We start from the raw sequence: 25,224 nt of genomic DNA, 5'->3' as shown, positions 1-25,224 counted from the left end.
GAAAAAATGTTTAGTACTATCAGTACATTTCCCTCGTTATTGCAGGGAAACAAAACTTTTGAAGTTGCTGACCGCCTGTTGAGTTCGTAGAAGGTATATGATGAGACCCACATGAAAATTATAGTATCTTTAAAAATATCCTTTTCTCCTCAACAACTAGCAGGAAATATCTTAACATACGATATATATGTACAGAAATTCGTGTTATCGACCTGAAGTGTAGATTGATCGAACAATTTCTTTAATTTGTTCTGTTTCTATTTACTATATATGCAAACAAAAATATGTTTGCAAGCAAAGACAAACATGGGTCTTAATTAGATTGAATTGATAAGAAGATAAATTACATGAAGAAAATTAAATAAAAAGCTAAGTACGTAAGAATATAAAATACTTTACTTTATGATTTGTATGAACTAATTGATTAGGCAAAGTTGGAATACATATGAAGTTAAACCGTGCCAAATTGTAATTACATATCAATAGCAAACCAGGGTGTCTTTATTAAATATTGATTGTCTTAATTTAAAGATGTTTTTGATAATAATTGATTTGCGCAAACACTTATTATCAACATGTATTTAATTCTAAGTTATCCAGAAATCTTGGATCTATTGTCAGTTTGAATATCTCAGACTTGTTTTATCTATTCCGCTGAAGATCCATTGTCTTACATGTTTAAAGCCTCCTCATACTGGAAGTCTATACAGACTTCATGTTTGTACACCATGCAATGTACAGCAATGGTTTAATTGAAGTCGTTTAAGGTTTTGATAAAATGGACGGACATTTTACCGTCCTTTTCTTCTTGAGTGTATTTGTTAGTGGATTGTACGCGGATGGGAGATACATTGATTTCAAACCGGGGTACGAGTATGTGTACAATTTCAATGGCTACTCACACGTCCGGGAACTTGGGAAATTTCTCGTTCATGCTAAGGTAATTCTTTACAGAATATATAGTCTTTTATCTCATAGTATACTCATATTCTTAATGTTAATTCATATTCATGCATATATATTATGAAAGACGTTGTATTTATGTAATTATAGGGAGAGGCCAGTCTAAATTTTTAGAACTTGTGCTCGATCCCTTTGTAATTATATTACAATAAAATACGTTCAAACCAAACCAAACCGCATAGAGTCTATATATTTCTCCATTTTTTTTTTATTTTTTTTTGAAACATATTATCTTTTGAAAACAAATGTTGTGTAGATCTGAAAGGTTGGTGATGAAGTGGTTGACCGTGTCTCTGTTCAATGAATCTTTTTTCCCCCTGCCAAACCCGCAAAGTCCAGACTTTGTTTTTATAAGCTGCACCTGTTTCATCCTCGCGAACCACAGTCACAATGTTCGATCCTCTCGGCTTCTTTGGTTAGGAAGGAGGGGGTAGGGGTGGACTCCTGACCATTACTTGTGTGTAGTTTACACTCTTGTTAACATATCCAGTGTGGACTCGTGCGATAATATTCCACAAGCAGCAGTTAACTAATTGTTTCGGTAAATAAAGTGTACAGGTATATTTTGAAAATATTCTTACAGCCCAAGTCCCTGCTCATCCTGTTTATGGATGTTCACACTGTTCTGAAAAAATCACAATTATAAATGACAACAACAAGCCAACCCCAACCCCCAAAGTAGAAATTATAAAGAAAAGAAAAGAAGAGGAAGGGGGAAAAAATCGCGCATGTGGTTCACCTACACTTGGATCCACGCGCAATATCATTTAAGTAACCAATGAAATTTCTCCGTACAAATTACGTCTGCTTCAGCGGGAAATGGAGTTGTTTACAAACAAACCAAAATTGTTTGCACAATACCCTATGATATGCCTTGTGTCTGGTAAGAACAGAGACAGGAAACGATTTGTTTATCCGTGTCTAGGTTCTAGATAAATCTAACTCAGTCTCGAACCGAGTACCAAAGCCGATATCGGAAATATGTGGTAGGCCTACGATGCCCGTGCACTTTCTTTTACATGTAATAGCCTACAGGGTAACGGGTGGTTTCGTCCCGATTACTTATTCTCACCTAGTGGATTCGCACCAAGTGGTTTCGTCCCAGTTTCAATGCAGGTAACATAAAGTAGAAGATTGGCTTATAGTCGAGTGGTTTCGCTCCGATGTACTAATCGAGTGGTTTTGCCCCGATTTACCTGCGTAGAATCTAGATATATGTACAACAGCGTGTAGCTTCGCGTTAGAATTGGTGTAGGTTTAAATACCTAGGTAGCTATTAATTAATAGCTACAGTGTGTTAAATACCTATTAATTAATAGCTACGTCAGTAGAAATAGACTTTGGACTGGACCTGACGAAGAGACAGTCAAAGGCGAAATCTGGAGATGTGACACAGCGCTTCAGTTCAGACTTCGTAAGCTGTGCAACATGAAATAACACAACATAGCTTACGAAGTATATGTAACAAGCGACAGTGAGATATGTTATGATTTCGAAATATTGATTGAAATCAGCTCGATTGCCATCATAATTAAGAAAGAAACGAGAAGGTCATTGGTCACAACGCTCACCTGAGACACCTTGGCCATTTATAACTGTCGTTTTCTTCATTCAAATATGTATGGAGCGATCTTATCCACAGGAGTTTAAAATTTTATCAATAAAGTCAATAAAATTCACTTGATTGACCAAGCCATGAGCTATGCATTAGCATGGCGCTATGCTAACGCATAGCTCATGGCTTGGTCAATCAAGTGTATTTTATTGACTTTATTGATAAAATTTCAAACTCCTGTGTCTTATCCCTTTGGAGCCACTATTTTTAAAACAATTTAGAATTTACACTGTCATCTGTTCTATCCGGGTATTTGGTCATTATATTAAGATTTTATTTTAACATTATAGGTTCATTTATGCACTTTGTATGAAACATGATTTTTACCATCGAAAGAGTGATACAAGCTCTCAATAATTATGAATTTTTTCCAGAATGATAAAAACGGTGTTTGTATTATTCCAGAAAAAAATCACATAAAATTTACAGGGCTTGAAGCTAACTTTTTATGTCACCAGTCCAGCCTGACTGATGGGGTATAATTTTAACCAGTCTGCAGAAAAAATTACCAGTCCAACAGAGTTTTCCAGAAATAATCAAATGTATTTTGTTGATATCATTAAACTGAAATTTAACTCGTTATGCCTTAGACAATATTGTAACACTTACATGTGGAATTTATATTTACGAATCAGATTCGTCAGGTTGATTAAACAGATCGAAGCATGCCAAATGTGTATGAAATTTCATATTAAGTATATTTTCCAAAATGATGCTTTAGAAAATTAACCAGTCCCATCAGACTGACTAAAACAAATGTCAGTCAGTCCGCCAGACTTTTAGCCAGTCACAGACTGACGGACATATGTTAATTTCAAGCCCTGATTTATATAAAAAATTGAGAGCTTGTATCACTCTTTCAATTTCAATTTCAATAAGGATAATCAGCAAATTCTACTATGTAGACATCCCACTGATGGTGAAATAATACTTCATAAGAGGTGTTTTATAATTAACAAGCCATTAATTGATACATTTTATGATGTGACCATTGAGACAAGCGAAGGCCCTTAACATTTTGCAACACTGCTTTTAGATGTTTAATCTGCCTATTCATTTAACACGAGAAACAACACAGTCGAGGTAAACTGTAGCGCATATATGTGACAATTCACATTGGCTGCAATGTTTTTTTCCCCTTTCAAACCAAGCAATAACAACATACGAAGGCAGGAGAAAGCTTGTCTGAAATTTAAAAATGTTAGTGGTACCTTCCACAATTTCTATCATTTTTCAACTGATGAAGAGCAAATCGTGTGACTCCTGTAAGTGAAATTATTGTAGCAAGCATGTTGCTTTGCTCACTAAAATTTGGGTATAAGAGCAACCTTAAGAAAAAGATTTTTTATGACCCTATCCTTTTTTATTTTTTCTTGATTATTTCCCCTTAAATAGGTTATGATCTTCATTTGAATAATTTTGAATCTCATATGGAGACATCACCAAGACCAGTGAAGGGCTTCAAATTTAGGCCTTTGCTCGGCGCTTACGGCCTTTGAGCACACCTACTGCGACACGGGACATCCGTTTTTAAGGTCATCTTCGCGTTTGGCGATGGAACTATCACTAGTTGTTTTAACGACTTAGGTCTGTCGCGGCCGGGATTCGAACCCCAGCCTTTTGCATGCAGGGCGAACTTCAATTAATGAGAGCAATAATAGATTTGATGTGCACATTAATTCAATTATTGCTCTCTTCAATTGATGAGAGCATCAATTTCGTAGAAATATTGCTCGCAATAATTGATATAGAGCTCGGTATAAATAATTTGATGATCTCTTTAATTCAATTGAAGATATCTTTAATTATTTACAATGCATTTGTATAAGGAATTAATACGCACATCAATTCTTTTAAAGAGAGCAACAATTCAATATTAAAGAGATCATTAGGCAAAAAATAAAAATTGATTTGTTTGATGTACTCCGACCGACTCGTCAAATTTGCTCCTACCTGATCATTTTTTTCAGCAATTTAAAATTTCATTTTTTTTTTTGGTTCCCTTGAAAAATAGAAAATATTTAAAAAATTCATGACTTTCAAAAAAAAAAAAAAACCCCACCTTGAAAAATGTGGGTCGGAGTACATCAAACAAAAATATTTTTAATGATGACCTTAATTCAATTGTGGATATGTTGAATTGAAGATATCTTTAATTATATAGTTGATCTCTCTAAAAGAATTATTGCTCTCTTCAAATGAATTAAAGATATTAATTCAATTGAAGAGAGCAATAATTGAATTAATGCGCGCATTAAATCAATTATTACTCTCATTAAATGAATTAATGTGCGCATCAACTCAATTAATGCTCTCTTCAATTGAATTGTAGCGCGCATCAATTCAATTGTTGATATCATTGATTCGTTTGAAGAGATCAATTCAGCTGAAGAATTAATGCTATCATCAATTCAATTAATGCACGCAATAATTCAGAATTGAAGAAATCATTAATTATTTGAAGAGATCTTTAATTAAATTGTTGTGCGCATCAAATGAATTGATGATATCTTCAAATAATTGAAGATATCTTCAATTATTTGAGTTGATGTTAATTTGGCGCTCCATACACTTGAGACACGAAATATCCAATCATCTCTGTCTGCAGCTGCAACCCTCGCATTAGCCAAAGGAAACCATCTGTTCTCTGCCCTTTCCTCCAATGTACTTTTCCGGGTGGTATATGATCTTTCTCTTTTTAGGTCACCTGAGCTGAAAGCTCACGTGAGCTTTTCTAATCGTTTGTCTGTCTGTAAACTTCTTGCATTTTCGACTTCGTCTCCAGAACCACTGGGCCAATTTCAACCAAACTTGGCACAAAACATCCATGGGCAAAGGGCTTTCAAGTGTGTTCAAATAAAGGACCATTCTCCCTTCAAAGGGAAGATAATCACAAAAATGCAAAAAAGGGTGGGGTCATTTGAAAATCTTCTCAAGAACCACTGGGCCAGAAGAGCTGATATTTACCTGAAAACTACCTGACATAGTACAGATTCAAGTTTGTTAAAATCATGACCCCTGGGGTAGGTGGGGCCACAATAGGGGATCGAAGTTTTACGTACAAATATATAGAGAAAATCTTTAAAAATCATCTTTTCAAAAACCACTGGGCAAGGAAAGTACAAATTTTCATGAAAGCTTCCTGACATAGCACAGATTCAAGTTTGTTCAAATCATGACCCCCGGGGGTAGGATGGGGCTTGCATTTACATGAAAGCTTCCTGACATAGTGCAGATTCAAGTTTGTAAAACTCATGGCCCCTGGGGTAGGTTTGGGCCACAATAGGGATGAAAGTTTTACATGCAAGTATATAGGGAAAATCTTTCACAACCCCAGGGTTTTGACTAGGATGGGTCCAAATTAGTCAAATCATTTACTGTTAAATTTTATTATGTAAAGCCTTTCATCATGCAGTTTATGCACTTTTGAGGGCATTGAAGTTTAAGAACCCATCTTGTTTTATACTGTTGCTTAATATATCAGAATTTAGCTTAGATATTCACAACAGATTTTTTTCTTCTAGATTTTGTAGCCCTTGGAACTAGTAATACTTTTAACTAGTAATCAGGTGACCAGTAAGCCTGTGGGCCTCTTGTTTTTGGTGGTAGCCTCCAGAAATTTATGTTTCAGCCACCAGATAACTTTGGCAACTGCCAGAGAACTATATAGTGGTCATGGTACTTATAAAGATTTGGTCATTGTTACAATAATACAGAAATCCTGTCACATATGATTTTCCCATTTTTCTTGGCTTATCTTTGGATTCTGAACATTGATTAAGGGTAGCTACCAGTACCATAATGTTAATGAGATATCAATAGAATGATAAAAAAAACAAGTTTGCATGTGATTAAATGTATTATGACCTTGCCTTTGATTGAAATTTGCAAAGGTTCATGGAAATGCTCATGTATAGGGCATGTATGTATATCACAGTTGCTTCTGAAATTATTGATGTCCTATAAATATACAATTCTAATGACTAGGTTTGACAATGGCCATCTATATGGATCAAAAATTTAAAGTGTCTTTGATATCTGATCTATGTTGAAATTGTCAGAAGGAAAGGATTCTTTTCCCATAATATTTATACTTTGGTGTATGACATTTCTTTACAAAAACGTTCTTTCAAATCTAGAAATCATTTAACATTTGATGAATCTGTTAGATCTTTGGGTTTGAATTGAACATGGCAATATCCAATGTTGCATTTTATGGATGAACATAACTTCTTTTTTTTCAGGTTGGTTACACCAACATTCTGCAAACAACAGAAGGTCAAGAACTTGTGTTAAAAGTACATTCATTCCACTTCTCATCTGCCAAAGATCCAAGTAAGTCGTATATCATACAATTCTTCAATTACTTTTGAAGCACATGATTTGTAGTATACATATATTGTAAAGAATTTTCCTCTGATATGAAAAATAACTGAAACAGTGAAAATATTTATATTTCCTTTATAAAGGTATTAACTGTTTTGTATTGATCAAAGTTTAGATGGCTTGGGATGCTGTAAATGTTTGCAATTTATTTCTAACCTATAAAAAGTCTAAAGTAAAATGCATTTCTTTATTGACATTGCCATGTTAGGCCATTAACAGCCAAGACAATGAAAAACAAATCATTAACATCATTACTATTTTGGCATATACATGTATCATTAAAGAAGAAAATAATTCTTTCAGTGAGCAGAACTAGGATATTGCCCATTAAAGTGAAACAGTTCATGCTGTCTAACTCTGAAATTTGAAATTAGTCTAAGTTTTATTGTCAATTTTAAGTTATGTAATCTAGATTTAAATGTGTTCATTTATATTAAAGTTTGACACCATTTGGTGTATAGTCACTCTCCAATGTTTTCCTTGAAAAGTAATTTTTGTCAATGTAGTTTTAAATATCCTTGATTGAAATTGAGATGAGATTTTCAGATTTAATCATTTTGCCAAATGATGTCTTCCTCTTTAAAAGTTGTATATGTAGACTTGAAATAAAAAGTGATCCCACACTTGAGAATATTCCCACATTGCAACTTTAGTTTGTAAAGGGATGTCTGAACTTTAGATTAGATTGAAGGGAAATCCAAAATTCTGAATGAACAATTTGAGTAATTGCAGTCCATGGGGATATTTTTGGTGCACAGTACTAGTAACATATACTGTGGAATCATTAAATATCATGGGAGCTCAGTTTTCAGGGATTTCATGGCTATCCCTATTCCTTGAATTTCAAACCACAACTAAATTCACAATTTATACACTTGTATCAGTACATAAAAAACATATCCCTGAGATTACATTCCACTGAAACTGTAAAATCTTCCATGAAAAGTTTTCTCTACCAATTTTAAAATGATTCCATAATAGAACCAAATCCATGAAATTACATCCCTTTAAAACTGTAATATCTTCACAGTCTACAATAATTGACCTTCAGAAATTTAAATTAATCCACAGTATGTACTTTTGAAACCAAGGAATAAATCTCCAGTTTGTTTGTATTTATACATGTAGGTATAGGTTTTTATGTTGAACTTAAAAGGTCACCTAGTGTATGAAAGGATCAATTCAAAAAACCTACTGGGTTGGATTTGGTTTTAGTCTATACAAAAACATCATCCATATTCCATATTTATTCTAGTTTATGACTTTAGGTCAAACAAATGCAATAAGTTGTTTTTCAGACATTACAATGCCTTAATTTAGTATGTGGGTATAGGAGGAATCTTACTATGATGTACATGTAGCATGATACATGTGTTGTTTGCATTATTTCAAATCATATTTCATATTTTTGTAATAGTAATATTTAGTCTTAATCACTTTGGGGCAAATTGCTTACTTAGTTATATTGTTTCGTGCAACAGTAAAACATGTCACGGATGCATGATATTTAAATAATAAAATGGAACCCTAGGGAGTGTAGCTACTGTTGTGTAATCCTGCACTGTGCAGTTTAGAAACCTTAATTATCTAAACTTTGCATGGTCTTATACATGGGACATGTACTTAGTCAAGTAGCACAAAATGAATGATTATTGTCCTCAGAACAAAGTCTGCTATCTCGAGATATAGTTCCACTTGGTTGTTTTTGTATACAGGGCATTTGATTTCACATAGATGGCTTTTATGTAAAGAATTAACATGCATCTTAACTAAATCATTAAAGAAAAATATACATGTACATATTTTTATACAAAATATAAAAAAATGTTGAAAAGGCAAAATGGTGAAGTAAAAATGTAAAGTACGTACTGTGTGAGGTGGATTAATTTGAACCATGACAAAATGGAACCTCTGCGGTGATAGTGATGTAGCTGACAAAGCTGTTCTAAGCACAAGTAATTCTTGTGTAAATATGAACCAGACCGGTTTTCAAAAACAGTTACCCTTAATTTTTTGTTGGTTTTTCGTGAATTTTGACCCAAGGCAGGGTTGCCCCTAAAAATACTATTGTAAATTGTGTTTAAGATTGTAACCTACATGTATCTATCAAAGGACTTCAAAGGCAATATTCATGTCAAAATCATTGCTTGAATAGATGAAATGCTGTTTAGGCCAACTTTGAAGGTTAATTTCAACCTTGTAGATAATAAATTATAGGACTGATTCAAAATGAAAATATAAAAAATTCATATACATGTATATATGTTTGACAGAAAATAACTTAAGAAACTTGATATAACAATGTGACTTTTTCCGGAAAATTGTTCTCCCCTGTAGGTCTTTTCTTTTGTTACCCTGAATCGTTCTCCCCTATAGGTCTTTTCTTTTGTTACCCGGAATCGTTCTCCGCTATAGGTCTTTTCTTTTGTTACCCTGAATCGTTCTCCCCTATAGGTCTTTTCTTTTGTTACCCTGAATTGTCTCCCCTATAGGTCTTTCCTTTGTTACCTTGAATTGTTCTCCCCTATAGGTCTTTCCTTTGTTACCCTGAATTGTCTCCCCTGTAGGTCTTTTCTTTTGTTATCCTGAATTGTCTCCCCTATAGGTCTTTCCTTTGTTACCTTGAATTGTTCTCCCCTATAGGTCTTTCCTTTGTTACCCTGAATTGTCTCCCCTGTAGGTCTTTTCTTTTGTTACCCTGGATCGTTCTCCCCTGTAGGTCTTTTCTTTTGTTACCCTGAATTATTCTCCCCTATAGGTCTTTTCTTTTGTTGCCCTGAATTGTTCTCCCTTATAGGTCTTTTCTTTTGTTGCCCTGAATTGATCCTTTATTAGCCCCATTTGCAACAGAACACGTTTATTGCTGTGTCAAAAATTATAACAGAAAAACACCGTGTAACTAACAAAATATTTGTAATTGTATTCATATTTCTTGAAAAAATGACTAGAGAATATATATATATATATATATATATATATATATATATATATATTAATGAAATCATAATCATATTGATCATTACAGATATTCGAGGTGCAGAGTTGGATTTTTCCAAATGGTAAGATTTAAAATTACAAATTCATAATTGATATGGTATAACAGAAAGGTAGAAGTATTGACTAAAATAGAAAATGCAAACTCTGGATGAGTCCTCCCACCATTAAACCAATTAGATACTCTGTCAATTGAACTATTGGGTTCCTAAGTAGTACACATGCTAATGTGACTCAGAAGTAACATTGATGTACATGTATATGAAAATGTTTTAAATAACAAAAAACAGTACAAGAAAGGAATGAAGTATTCACTATTGGTTAAACATGTAGATGAGATACAGACCTTGAAGCATGAATCATTCTGTTGCTGCTCCAGTATTATATGGAATCCTTCTATTCCAACACCAGAGTTTTCTGTTTAGCATTCCATTGAGTCATTGTAGAGATGGTGCTTGGTTGAGTCATTGTAGAGATGGTGCTTGGTTGAGTCATTGTAGAGATGGTGCTTGGTTGGGGTGGAAGAAAACTATTGCCCATGATGGATATTAGTTCCCTACTGGCATTGTCGAAGGGGACTGCTAGATTTCTGTCTGTTAAACTTTTCTGAGATTTGATTAGATAAAGATTTAAGTTTCACTTTTGTCAAGTTTAATTTTTGTTATGATCCATGGGAGTGGGGCCGTTTGAGAACATTTATTGCTGTGCAATACTTACATAATGTTTGTTCAGTTTAATTTTTTTAAAAAAATCTTTTAACACAATTTTCAGATATTGAATTTTTTTTTAACATGCTCATTTTGAAAATCATGTTAATTTGTTGTCTATACTGTGCACTCATTGAAAATTATTTTGAAAATTAATGAACTAAATATTATCTTGTTACAGAACAGACAACAACGAAAGGGGAAGAGGCAACTTGCCTCTTTCACATTTTCCATCACTCATTCACATTTACTGCTATGAACCCTTGCACAATCCATTTTATCTGAAGCGAAAGAAATTATGAAATTGAGCCCACTGGGCGAAGTTTTTGTATTTCAAGATTATCTCAAGATGGAGGGGGTTATTAGCTAAGGTTGTAGTTAAAAGTTTGAACTTTTTGGGCCGTGTGGACTCCTGACTTTTCAAGTTTATACTCCCACATTGAGATTAACAGGCCCACATTATGTGAAATTTTGATTGGTTATTTTTATATTGTACTCTTGTCACATTCAAATTTCCTTTCACTCCCTTTCTTTGTCTCATTTAATCTTTTGAACAGTTTCTGGCTTTTACTTTCATTTTCTGTCTGTTATGTACTCTCCCTTAGTCTCCAGCAACTCTTCTAGGGCTTTGAATATAACCATCACATTTTCTTTTTACACTTGATCCTGGTTATATACTAAACTGTTTAATGAAAAGCAAAATTAAACATGGGAATGTTTCCAGGGGAAAAAAACTTTGCTCACCATCCTGATGACTACTGTAGGTTAATTTTCAGTATTTGATTACAGACATTAAATTTTATTATAGAATTTGCCAGTGGGTGAATAGCTAACCATAAACTTAGTTATTCTTCAACAACTCCGACAATGAGGTCATAATTTCTATTTTACTATAGTGATGTTTGTAACAGTTTTTTTTAAAACATGCATGTACAACCATTGTACATGATGTCAAAGTATGAAATTTCCAATGAACCCCTTGATGCAGTTGTTAAATTTTGACATCGAGGAGTTGATTTGAAATTTAGCACCATTGGACTGTGGTATGGTATTAATGAACTTGAGATGCTATCTTTTTTTTATTTTGTGGAATCTAGGTTCTCTTTTGTCATATCTGGAAATGGAGAAGTAACCCAAGTGTTCCATGCAGCAGGGGAAGATGCTGAAGTGATTTCAACAAAGAAAGGCTTCGCAGGATTGTTTGCATCAAGACTACATGACAAAAATGAGGTAGATATCCTTCAAAGTTGGATATAGGTATTAAAAGTATATGATTTTATCACACAATCTAGTAACCTTTTTGTATGATTTCTATGCTTTGTTTCTCATTTTGATCTACTTCACTTACAATTCATAGGTGCCAGGGATTGTTCACCACGATTTCTTCACATATAAGGTCACAGAAAGAGGGCAAGAGGGTAAATATGTATTTATGAAGACATATACATGTATATTTTAAGGATTTCGAAAGATTATAATGATTTTATGTGATAACAACCATGTTAAAAGTATTATTGAAATTTTGTTTCAAGGAGAGCATGATGCTACCTACAATGTAACGAAGTCAGACACAGGTGTGAGGTTCAAGAAAATTCGACACAAACATCCTGTCAGTAATGCTAGAGCTAGCTATGAGAAGGTAACATTATCTATTGTAATGCAGTCTTGATTGTAGCTCTTGAAGCAATTTTGAATACCCTCAGTAGTTTTTATACGCCCGTCTTTAGATGGGACATATCATGGTACAGCGATGTCTGTACGTCTGTCCATCCGTTCGGGGTTTTCTGTTTCTAATTTCATTTCTCTATCACATATCAAGCTGAAACTTGCTATGTAGCTTCTTTGTGGATCATTCTAGATCATACTGCAATTTTGATCTATTTTGACCTCTCTTGCAGGAGTTGTGCCCCTTTATATAAAAATTATTGTTGTAGGGAAGATACATAATTTGTCCGGCGAACTCCTCCCACAATTTTCAAGTGAGAACAACGCGGTTGAGTTAAGGCTTTCCCCATAAATTTTTTAATACCAGTGCTGTACATAAATATACTTTACCGCACTGGCACATTGCACGACGTCACAATGAAAAATACGTCATGACGAAGGTCATGACGTACATATCTACAGTCCTTTTGTGGTTGGAAATGTCAAAATATTGTTTTGTTATTTACCACCGCTGTCAAACGGTAAACTGCAATCGCGTAACAGTTTCTGTCAAATGGGTTATATTCTCTTTGATATTGAAAAAGTTTCAATTTCTTCTTTATATAGCAAACATGCTAAAGTAATATCCATATTATATTGTGATCTTGATATCGCCCCTAATCTACACGTATAGTTACTTTCACAATGGACTCATTTGCATAAACAGGGTTTCCGTACATAAAAATTTTATCATTGGCACGACACCCCGAGGTTTTTAAGTGAAAGATGTTTGATTTATGTGACATGTGAACTTCAGTGCCAAAGGAAAGTTAGGGGAGCAAGTTCTGGCTTCAACAGAAAATATGTTTTTCAGGCTAGATTCAACTTCGTATGTGCAAAACTCGCTGCATCTTGCATATTCAATGCAAAAATTAGACATGTTACAAGTCACAATAAACTTGCTCTCAACACTTTTCAAATTAAGAAATTAATATGCTTTGAAGTTATATTAACTTCAACTTGCATTGATATCTGGATATCGTGCCAATTCAACGATTTATACATACACGATACGTTTTTATCTTGTTTTTTGATCACGTGATACAGAGTTGATGTAGAGACTGTCGGTCTGGTGAAAAATGTTTAAGAGGTCAATATTCACTTAATGATATATACATATTGTTTTTGTATAAAAGGGTTGTGTTTACAGAATTTGTCACAAATTGATCTGTTTATTAACGCTTTTTTCCTGACATATTTCTATGGCCCTACTTAACACAACTGCGAATCTTGCTTGTATTTGTTTGTATGGATATTGAAGATATGCATGTGGCAAGGATTTTGATTTTCTTCAATTTTTGAGAAAGATATTGGTTAATTGTTGAACTTAGTCTGTTTTGAGGAAATATTACAAAGAGAGTACATGATTTGTTCTGTGAACTTCTCCCACAGTTTTCAAGTGAGAACCTTCTTATTTTGCAAAGTGTTTATATGGGTATTGAAGGTGTGCATGTGGCAAGGATTTTGATTTTCTTCAATTTTTGAGAAAATGACAGCTAGGTTATTGAACTTAGTCAGTTTTGAGGAATAATTGCATAGAGAGTACATGATTTTTCTTTCCACAGTTTTCAATTGAGGACTTTCTTATTTTACAGAGTATTTTTGTGGGTATGGAACATGTGCTTTTTGCAAAGATTTTGATTTTCTTCAATTTTTAAGAAAATTACAGGTTGTTGAACTTGGTCCACTTTAAGGAAATATTATATTAAATAAAGGACATGATTTGTCCTTATAATTCCTCTCACAGTTTAGAAGCTATGGTATTCGTAAATAACTTGAAAATGTGCATAGTGCAAAGATTTTGATTCTCAACAATTTTTTAATTTCTTTGATGTGTTGAATATTGAGAAGTTGTTGAACTTGGTCAAATTTTGGGAAATATTTTACACACAGAACACTTGGTTTGTCTATCTGCCTCCTGTCACAGATACTACCTGGACCAAATTACTATAAGTTATGGCTTAAGAAAAACACCCTATGTAAGCATTTTCACGGGCGTATTATGTACCGTTTGTGGTACTCTTGTTTCCTCTTTTTATGCCTCTGCCACAAAGTGGTCGGAGCATATAGTTTTACCCTTGTCCGTCCTTCCGCAACACCCAGTTTTCCTGACTTTTTAGCTCACCTGAGCTTTTTTACATTTTCAACTTCTTCTCCAGAACCACGGGCCCAATTTAGATTAAACTTGACAAAAAGCACCCTTGGGTGAAGAAGGGCTTTCAAGTTTGTTGAAATGAAGGGCCATGCCCCTTTCAAAGGGGAAATAATCACAAAAATGCAAAAATAGGGTATGGTTATCTAAAAAAAAAAAAAAACTTTTTCAAGAACCACTGGGCCAGAAAAGCTGAAATTTACATGAAAGCTTCCTGACATAGTGGAAATTCAAGTTTGTTAAAATCTTGACCCTTAAGGGTAGGATCAGGCCACAATAGGGGATCAAATTTTACATGCGAATATATAGGGAAAATCTTGAAAAATCTTCTTCTCAAGATCAACCACCAGGCCATATGAGTAGAGATTTAAGCGAAAGCTTCCTAATTTAGAGTAAATTCAAATTTGCTCAGATCATGGCCCCCGAGGGTAGGGTGGGGCCACATAAGGGGGTCAAAGTTTTACATGCTGATATACAAGACTTGGAACAAATCCTTAGGTGAAGTGGATTGAAGTTTATTCAAATGAAGCCCCCACCCCAAAGGGGAGATAATCACAAAAACGGGGCCTCAATAGGGGATCAAAGTTTTACATGCAAATGTACAGGGAACCAAACTTGGAACAAAGCATGCATCCATAGATGAAATTTGTTGATATGAAAGTCCATATCTGTCTACAAGGGCATATGATAATTGATGAATTTGTATTCAAGTTTGATAATTAATGAATTTTTAGTGGTTACCTTTGGAAAGTTTTTTCTGAACCAAGCTGCTTGTACATGTCTAATGATAGTTTAGCTCAAGCTTGTTTATTGCTAGGAACAGCTGTGCAGGTGATCGATGTGGCCCATGGGCCTCTTGTTTGTATTATTCCATCTTATCCAAGGTGACAGGTTCTTGTCAGATGGCTAGTATGATGTCTAAACAGGTATATGCATAAATGTAACAACAACCCAATTTACCCCCCAAGAATATGTTGGTGAGTTTTGCCTGACAAGAACATTTTTCTTATTTCATCTCTAATTTATATTTTTATTCATTCTCTATCTTTGAGAAGAGGTTGATTTTTCCCCCTTTAATGTGTCCTGGAGTATACAATTGATTTGATAGAACATATAATCAATAAATATGCTAGTCAAATAATCATCATTCCATGACAATACAATTTTTGCATTTCCCCCCTAAAATTTAAGTTAAGAATATGCATTTGTTTATTCTGACATGTTTTGCTACGTGCCTTCATAAGTCATTAAAATATTTAGTAAAAATAATTAAAAGCTTTGATTTATTCAATGATTTAATTTTGTATTTTTACTAATGATTAACAAGGATCAATATACCACATTGTACATGAATAATCAATTTAATCATTATCATTTCTTTCTTAACCTTTTTTGATATCAAGAATATTCTCTTGAAATTAATTAGTGCTTAAACTACTCCCAGGAAGAACCAAATAATGTTGGAAGAAATCAAAGCATGCAAGCCACACCCATCATTTTGTGCAGACTGTTCCATTCACCATTCCATGCAAAGCGTTAACTGTTCTGTGCAAGAATTGTTTCATACCATTCTGTAATAGCACACTTCATTGTGACATCCATCTGTTTACAAATAAGAGTGGAAGTAGAGAAGGACTTTGTCTTCTACCAAAAATTTAAACAAATGTGCGCTTCTAGAATTAGAATCGTATATTTGTTAAATATGTAATGGAAGATTATTGACTGAATATGAATATCGAAAGCTTGGTCTGCTTTACCACACAGTGGCCTTGGGCAGGCATATTCCCCAATATTTATAATATTATTCCTTTTCACAGTTGTTGTATTACCACAATGTGCTTGGAACGATACAGAAAATTGAGATCAATGAAGATTTTATGTCGCCCAAATCACCACCAGGGTATGTACATGTATGATAAAATTGTATTGCAATTAAGTTTGATTTATACATATTTTTAAATGTTTGAGTCAACAAAATGTACATTGTAGCATTTTAAATACATTGTTTGCTTAATGCATAATATGTGCACTTAGTTTATTAAAAAGAATGCAGCAATTCAAAGGGTCAATCTACCTTTGTTTATTAGATCACTTTAATTGAAAGCACAAGTAAGCTTTTCTGATAAAGGTTATTGTCTGTCTGTAATCTGTAAACTTTTAACATTTTTGACTTCTTCGAGGGAAGACAATTAAGATTGTGGTTAGTTGTTTTATGTTCTGTCGAGAATTTTTCACTCCTTTTGAGATGGCACCAGCTGTAGGTGAAGTACCACTAAGTTAGACCTATGCTTGTCCCATCGAGAATTTTTCACTCATAACACCAGCTGTAGGTGAAGTACCACAAATGTAGACCTATACTTAGTGCTCAGAGCTGAAGCAGTGAGGGTTCTTTAACGTGCCAACGCCTGCTGCGAAACGGGACCTTCGTTTTTAAGATCATATCAGAAAGACCCGTGATTCTCACTTCTAAATGTTTGTTTACATCTTAGGGTTGATCATGCATGTGCACATACAGGTAAGCCCAAGGTAACGTCCAAACAACACCAATTGAATTTAATAAAGCTGTGTAAACAACTCCAGTTGTTTTTGCAATAGAAAAAGAAAAGATCTTTTTCTTGAAAACAAATGCAAAAGTATCAACAATGTTGATCAAGGGATTGAATAATTAAAACCCATGTACCATGTAGGTGTTTTTTGACTACTGCTTTGCTTATGAATTTGTAAAGGATTTGAAATTTCTACTCCCCCCTAAAGATGTACACAAAATCTTATTGGTGTTAAAGATATACTCTGAACAAATGATGTCTATGGACAGACAGGCAAGGTGAATCCAGTATGCCCCCACCCCCACCCCCCAAACTTTGTTTGCGATGGGTATAGTGATCAAATTTCCCATAAGTGAATCAAATTTTCCATAAATGAATACACATGAAGCCAACTTTTATTTGCACTGACTTTATTTTGCAATTTTTCTGTGATAAACTGGTTTGTAGTGACTAATTTTTGTAACCAAGATCATCTTTTAGAAAATGTGAGAATCATTAAAGGACTGGTTTGCAGTGAGAAATATTCATGATGACAAAATTCTTGTGAACTTTGTTTTTACCTCTATAAAAATCAACAAATAGGTTTGATCCATACCTTGGCTGGAGGAAAGTTTCGACAAAGAATGAATTTGGAACTACAGGTATATACTGATTATGATACATGTATGTGTAATGAATTCATGTTTTTTTGTTTGTCAATTTGCACCAGTGGTACTTAATATTTCTTTGGTCATAGATTTTAGTAAAAGTTACTGGAATCATGTTTAAAACATAATTCTTAAAGATTATTTTTTGTAAAGAAAGCTATGTTGAAATATTTACATATTTTCTATTTTTATAACCTTAGAAATTTATATTACATGGTTGTTTTTTTTTTTTTTCGTATAGCCACTCCAGAGATGAGTTACACAAGTCAGGGAATACTGACCTTCCTGGACAGAGAAGTTGTGAAAGAGAGATGGAAAAGACCCATGAAACACTTGGTATCGGCTGGATTGGAAACACAACAGGTTATCACACTGAATCGTTGTTTAACACAACGAACACAGCTTTCATGATGGCTGTCAGTCTTCTTCAGAATTATGAATATCAGCTAGAATGATATACATTTGTGATTGTAATCGGATTACAAATTGTTTAATTTCTATTTGGAAAGTAATGTAGATGAGATGTTTTATGTGTATTCACCCAATGGCTGTGCACATTTTGACAGGTGGAAGAAAAGATAGTAACTTATACAAACTTCTCGAAAGCAAAAGAAGAAATGTATGGAAATGTAACCTGTTTACAACATCATAAAGAAGGTACCACACACACAAAATTGATGAATTACATAGGATTTTTTGCTTTCAAAATATCTGATTTTAAGTGTCCTGTATTCAGCGATTAAAAACTGTAAAATTTTGTTATATACAATGCATAAACATGCATTAAAAACCTAATATTGAAAGTTATATATAGAAATTGAGGTAATAAAATGTTATTTCTTTTCAAGCAACCAAATTTGAGGGATGTTTTCAAAATATTGTCCAGATACTAAAGCAGCTGTCGGAGGCTAATCTAAGCTGTATCGCAGATCAGCACTTCTCTTCATATAATGGACAGTAGGTTCATTAGTAAAGGCATCTTCAAAATAATCAAATTTAGGTTTGTCAAAAAATATATATACATTTGTAAAGAATTTCTGATTTAAAAATTTATTTAATTTTAAAAAGAAATCCCTTGGAAAAAGAAGTGTCAGGATATATCCTAGATGCATTTGGAGTCATAGCATCGAAATGGACACAAGAGCAGTTTGCATTGAAAATAATGAAAAACAGAGACCCTAGTACAGATCTTGTAAAGAGGATGCTAACTCACATTATAGCTAATGATGCTGCACCCAAAGAGGTAAATCTACTGATCTTCTGTGCCATTTATCAAACCATGGCTACATATTAATAATACGGATGATATAAGCATTGTTCCCATTATGTTAGCAATGTAACATGTATAACAAGTCCCAGAGAGCCGAATCGTAGCTTCTTTATACAAAATTTGTGACATGAAATCTCAGTGATAGATACTCTTGGAAACAGGAGGGGATTAGTTTGACACATTGCACATCATCATGATTCCATTTATTCACTGTGTAGAAATTCATTTATATATACAATTTGTCAAACAAAGTTATGGGGTATGTTTTGAAGTTGTTACTGAGGACACTAGAAGATGTTGCATTCAAGAAAGAGGGATATTCACAGACGTTGTATAGAGGAGATGTACACAGTCGTGTTATGTTGACATTGGGTGCAGTTTGTCAGAAGCTTAGACAAGAAGGACAACAAGCAAGGGCACAAAGTATTCTTAATGGATTTCACAATCAACTTGGGATGCATGGTAAATCAACATGTTTTTCTCTAGCAAAAACTTCTTTGGTGAGGTAATGAAAAACTTCTGGTATAATCATTGGAAACGCTGTCTGTGTAGAGGAACAATAGATACATATATGTCAAAAAACAATATTAATGTGTTTTAAATTGGAAAACAATGAACATTTTTTGGATGGAATTTCAGATCCCTGGGAATACCGCAAGAAAAGATCCCTAATGACAGAAACTCACTGGGCAGTCTATGAACAACAGAAAGTGATTCTTTTGGAGACTTTGGGCAATGCTGGACTGGACCATTCCTACCACTATATCGTGTCTCATATCAATAGTTCAAACTCTCCCTGGGTCAAGAGAGCAGCCTGTCATGCCTTGAGGAAATATGACCACAAACATGTAAATGAGTTGATATATCATTCCATATTTGGATGTGTTTTATCCTCCGTGATATCGGCCATCTTCCCTTCTCCCCCAATTGAAAGAAAACCCAAACTTTCACATTTGTGGTAGGGGAGGTACCCTAGTAGAGCTTGGTATTGTGATACATTATGATACATGTATTACAAAAGTCTTTAACGATCATTTTCTCTAGAACATCAAGCCTACAATTTGTGAAAATACTATCCTCATCATTATGTTAATGTTGAAAACCAAAGGTGCTTTGCAATAAATTTTTGGATTAATTACTTTGTAGACCAACTATTCCAATATGATTGTAATAGACTTTGATTGGCTTAGACAAAATTTTCCTTAGGCTCTGCTGCTGCAGCCAGGTCACCATTCTGTTTGAAATGAAAATGAATTATTCATATAATAATATTGCAAGTGGCAAATGATGACATGAATCTCTTCAAAAGTAGTTTCAAAATGCTAAAAAACTAAATTTCATTTGAGCTTACATGTTTCTTATGCAAACGATCTTCTAGAAATAACCTACTCTGACCTTTTGCATGTGTGTTTCAAAAGCAGATTTTGTGTAATATGTACATATCTGATCATAGGCTGCAGAAGTTCTGCTTCAATCTGCAATATATGATGAAGATAAGATGGTTCGATATGAGGCCTCTTTGTTATACATGGCCCATCCTCATGGCAAGTTGATGACTCCAATGAATAAAAGGCAAGTAACATTTGAATTTAACAAACATTTAGATAAGTTTGATAAAGACATAGGTTTGGTTTTAGTGATAAACTTACTGCCCAGTATTGTATATGAAAATGGACAATCGGTATGATCTATTTTATTTAAACTACCCAGCAAAAAACTAATGTGCATGTATGTGTACATATTGTAGGGATGACAGCGATCCTTATGATACTGGAATAGATTTTCTGGATTATTCTGATGATCACATCAGGACCAAACGTTCCTCCCCAAACAAAAGATTCAAAATTCATGCCACCAATGTGGACTGGAGAAAAATGATTGGCTCACCAGATGTAGGAGCCTCATTTGGAGTTGTTTTGAAGAACACATTGGATTTAAACATTGGTATGCAAAAGCTTCACAGAGAACAAATCATTTCATGAACTGTGTTTATGTACATGTGTAAGGATAGAGACATAACCAACAATCGATGATTATTAGCTGTTTTGAATTCCTCGATTTTTTGTAGCTCCACTTACCAGTGAGATGTCAGTAGAAGTACATGAAGAGTCGTATGCCAGAATTCACCTAGGAAATATTGGAATAAATATGGACTTTTTTGTAGCTAGAATCTGTTTCAAAGGAGGATCCAAATACAACATCAACATTTTGCAGGCATTTTTTTTTTAACTTAACAATTGTCTCTCTAAATCTTGAAGGAATGGTTTTTCACATGTACCTATGATTTTCTTACTTCAGTTTTTATAAAGATATATATTAATGAAGAACAAATTTTATGGGATATTGTATAATGAGTAAGTTGTGTTAGTCATATGTTCAAATTAATCTAAGTCTTAATTTAATCCATTGATTTATAACAGGGCAATGAGATGAGAAATATTGAGCAATTGGCCAAGTCTTATGATAGAGATGTAGCTGTTGTGGCTAACTCCCTGACAGCAGGAATTAATCAGTTCTTAGACGTTATTGCTGGTAACTACAGCATGAAGGTGACTATAAGTCAACTCATGGATGCCACAGACGAATTATCAAACAAGGTATATAACTTGAGTGTGTATGTGCCAAGAGAAGAGGTCTGAAAAATGCTCTTGGTACATTTTTGTACATGTGCACTCTAATACATGAACTTTGACTAATACTTGGACCTTGATTTGCAGATATGATAAAATACCTTATAGCGTTTTTTTCCGCAGGGTGATGAATTTGGCTTGTTTTAGTGGTTAGATTCCTTTCCGTTTAAAGTTGACTCGCTAAATATGCACCCAATTGTGACTTCAGTATTTGCAAGAGAGATAATTCTTCCTTGTCTGCCAAAATTTATTCTCCTAAAAATTTTAGCGTACCTTTGAACCAGCAAATCACCATATGAATCATATATCACCCATGAAAAAAAAAAACTGCTGCAGTATTATTTTATATCTTTAAATAATAAAAATCTGGTCAGATGTACCTGACCACTATTGCCAGTAATTAAAGCATAAAATGTCTGTGCAGTGAGATCTCATGAGATCAATATTAGGCATTCAATAAAAGTGGCTTTTGCAGTTTTATTTTCTTGAAAATACTGATATGATCTAAATAATTCTGTAAAGTATTAAATTATTATATATCTATCCCATGAAATTGCACCTGTTCACATTTTGTTTGTAGGTTGCCTTTTTAACAAACTCTACCACAGTGGCAATGGATAGAATTGGACAGTATGACCCAGAAGACCTTCCACCAGGCTTTACTCCGACACTCCACTTTATCCACAGAATTACAAGCATCCTGAATGATATCAGATCTCATATCATTGGCTTCAGAAATGCAAGTGTCTAGTTTCAACTTCGACATTGAATATTCTAAATTTTGAACATGAATATAGCATGAAATAAATTTAGGTTCTGTAAACAAATCTGGACCACATATATTTTGCATTGATAATGAAAGATTTTACGTGCAATCTTCCTTAATTGCTAATTTTTCAATGCTAGATTTTAATAAAGATATCAATACAATACATGTATATAAAATGAAACAAAATATACTAATAGAAATGTGGACAAAAAACTATGATTGAAGAGATATAAATGCAAATGGCTTCAAAATATGACCTGTTTTTAGACTCTCTTTCTGAGAAGGAAGTGCTGACCATGTGACTGTCTTATTAGCATACCACTCGCTATTTTCCACCAATTCGAATCTGTGCACATCTAACTACCTTTTAGTGTTTTACACATGATTTAGCACATATGACTTTAGTCTGATGAGTACTAGTATTTATTAGTCCCCTACCGACGAAGTCGAGGGGACTTTAGGTTTGCGCTCCATCCGTCCGTCTGTCCGTCAGTCCAGTTTTCCACACCTTTTTTCTCTGTTCTTGCAGATATTTATTTTATATTTGGTATGTGGCTTTGCCATAACAAGTTACAGATCAAGTTCGAATTTCGTCTCGGTCCGTTGATTTTTAGCTCTTCTGAGCCAAAGGCTCAAAGAGCTAATGCTATGGCCATTTGTGCGGTGTGCGTAAACTTTTTAGAAAAAGGGCTATAACTCAAGAACCCCTTGGCCAATTTTTTTCAAATTTGTTAGAGGGTATCATTGGCCCAAGGGCTTTCATACATACTAAATAGAGGGATATGACCCTTTAACAAGGGGAGATAATCAGGAAAATACAAACAAAAGTAGTGGTTGCTAAAAAATCTTCTTCTCAAGAACCACAGGGCAGATTATCACCAAACTTACACATAAGGATGAGGATATGTTGTAGATTAAAAATTGTTCAAGGCATTGCCCTGGGGCAAAGGGCGTGGTCTCAAGGTCACTTCAAAGTTGACCTAAATTTAAATATTTTTAAATTCATTAAATCTTAGATATTTTAGTCATTATAAGGACTAGGATCATCAAATTTTGACAGTTGATGCATCTCAGGACCTTGTGTCAAGTTGTCTCAAAAGTAGGTCACGGTGACCTACTTTTTGAATTTTGCAGGTATTTATTTTAAAATTAATTTTGATGCATATCTTGGACACTTTGAAGCCTATGATCATCAAAACTTGTCAGTTGGTGGATCATGGGACCTTGAAATGCGTCAACTGAAAAATAGGTCACCATGACCTACTTTCTGAATTTTATGGCTTATCATTTATAGATATATTTTAAGTTGTTATTTCAAATACCGAGAGGTTTAGAATCATCAAATCTTGTAAGTTGATGCATCTTGAGGCCTTGAAACATATTTATAAAAAAGTAGGTCACAGTGACCTACTTTTTGAATTTTGCAGATATTCAAATTTCACATTTTCAATTTTAGATGCATATTTTGGGCACTGTAAAACCTAGAATCATCAAACTTTGTCAGTTGATGCGTCTTCAGTCTTCGGTTTGTGTCGACCAAAAAGTAGGTCACCGTGACCTACTTTTGGTATTTGACAGCTAAATTACTATATTTCAGACACTATTTGACCTACAGTCATCAAACTTTGTCAGTTGATGGGTCTTGCATGTTCGGAGTTCGCTGACCAAAAAGTAGGTCACTGTGACCTACTTTTGGCATTTGACAATTATATTTATATATTTCAGTCACTGATTGCCCTACAATCATCAAACTTTGACAGTTGATGCATCTTGAGTCAATGGAGTGTGTCGACCAAAAGTAGGTCACCTTGACCTACTTTTGGAATTTGACGGCTATATTTATATATTTCAGATACTATTTGACCTACAGTCATCAAACTTTGTCAGTTGATGGGTCTTGCATGTTCGAAGGGTTTCGACCAAAAAGTAGGTCAACTTGACCTACTTTTGGAATTGGACACCTATATTTATATATTTCAGATACTATTTGACCTACAGTCATCAAACTTTGTCAGTTGTTGGGTCTTGCATGTTTGAAGGGTGTTGACGAAAAAGTAGGTCACCTTGACCTACTTTTGGAATTTGACGGCTATATTTATATATTTCAGATACTATTTGACCTACAGTCATCAAACTTTGTCAGTTGATGGGTCTTGCATTTTCGGAGTTCGCTGACCAAAAAGTAGGTCACCATGACCTACGATTGGAATTTGACAGCTATATTTCAGTATTCAGATACTAATTGGCTTAAAATCATCAAACTTTGTCAGTTGATATTTCTTGGGTTCTCAAAATGTGTAAACCAAAAAGTAGGTCACATTGACCTACTTTTTTTGAATTCTTAGGATTTAACTAAAGATTTAGAATACTAAGAGGCTAAGAATAGAAATGGTGGGGTTGTACAATTTATCAGAAGAGCGATTCTAGGCCCTTTTTCCTCTTGTTCACTTAGTTATGGCCCTTGGATTTAGAAAAATAGCATGAATAATCAGTTTTCCAGACTTTTTTTGGTCCTGCTTGCAGATATTCATTTGATATTTGGTACATTGCTTTGCCATAACAAGTTACAGATCAAGATTGAACTTCATCTCGGTCCATTGATTTTTCACTTAGTTATGGCCCTTAGACTTAGAAAAATAGCACGAATAATCAGTTTTCCAGACTTTTTTGGTTGTGCTTACAGATATTCAGTTGATATTTGGTACATTGCTTTGTCATAACAAGTTACAGATCAAGTTTGAATTTCGGCTCGGTCCATTGATTTTTCACTTAGTTATGGCCCTTGGACTTAGAAAAATAACACGAATAATCAGTTTTCTGGACTTTTTTTGGTTGTGCTTG

The 25,224-nt window shown here is 34.1% G+C and overlaps 1 protein-coding gene across 1 annotated transcript in view; it reads left to right on the top strand.

The window, feature by feature from the left end:
* The first annotated feature begins 615 nt into the window (after positions 1-615).
* The window catches only part of LOC125653681 (uncharacterized), a 226,576-nt gene continuing 201,967 nt past the window's right edge, over positions 616-25,224 (top strand). The window contains exons 1-19 of the mRNA XM_056150422.1: positions 616-940; positions 6,823-6,913; positions 9,990-10,023; positions 11,763-11,895; positions 12,023-12,083; positions 12,198-12,304; positions 16,339-16,421; positions 17,650-17,708; positions 17,956-18,077; positions 18,281-18,371; positions 18,563-18,671; positions 18,783-18,957; positions 19,257-19,446; positions 19,624-19,832; positions 20,438-20,556; positions 20,732-20,928; positions 21,053-21,198; positions 21,405-21,581; positions 22,195-22,353. Coding sequence (XP_056006397.1) covers positions 779-940; positions 6,823-6,913; positions 9,990-10,023; positions 11,763-11,895; positions 12,023-12,083; positions 12,198-12,304; positions 16,339-16,421; positions 17,650-17,708; positions 17,956-18,077; positions 18,281-18,371; positions 18,563-18,671; positions 18,783-18,957; positions 19,257-19,446; positions 19,624-19,832; positions 20,438-20,556; positions 20,732-20,928; positions 21,053-21,198; positions 21,405-21,581; positions 22,195-22,353 — 2,424 coding nt within the window. The 5' untranslated portion in view covers positions 616-778. The remainder of the gene's footprint in view (positions 941-6,822; positions 6,914-9,989; positions 10,024-11,762; positions 11,896-12,022; positions 12,084-12,197; positions 12,305-16,338; positions 16,422-17,649; positions 17,709-17,955; positions 18,078-18,280; positions 18,372-18,562; positions 18,672-18,782; positions 18,958-19,256; positions 19,447-19,623; positions 19,833-20,437; positions 20,557-20,731; positions 20,929-21,052; positions 21,199-21,404; positions 21,582-22,194; positions 22,354-25,224) is intronic.

The sequence above is a fragment of the Ostrea edulis genome, chromosome 1, assembly GCF_947568905.1.
Source record: "Ostrea edulis chromosome 1, xbOstEdul1.1, whole genome shotgun sequence".
In the NCBI taxonomy this organism is placed as follows: domain Eukaryota; kingdom Metazoa; phylum Mollusca; class Bivalvia; order Ostreida; family Ostreidae; genus Ostrea; species Ostrea edulis.
Note: the sequence above shows the minus strand (reverse complement) of the source record. Positions and strands in the feature narration are given on the sequence as shown.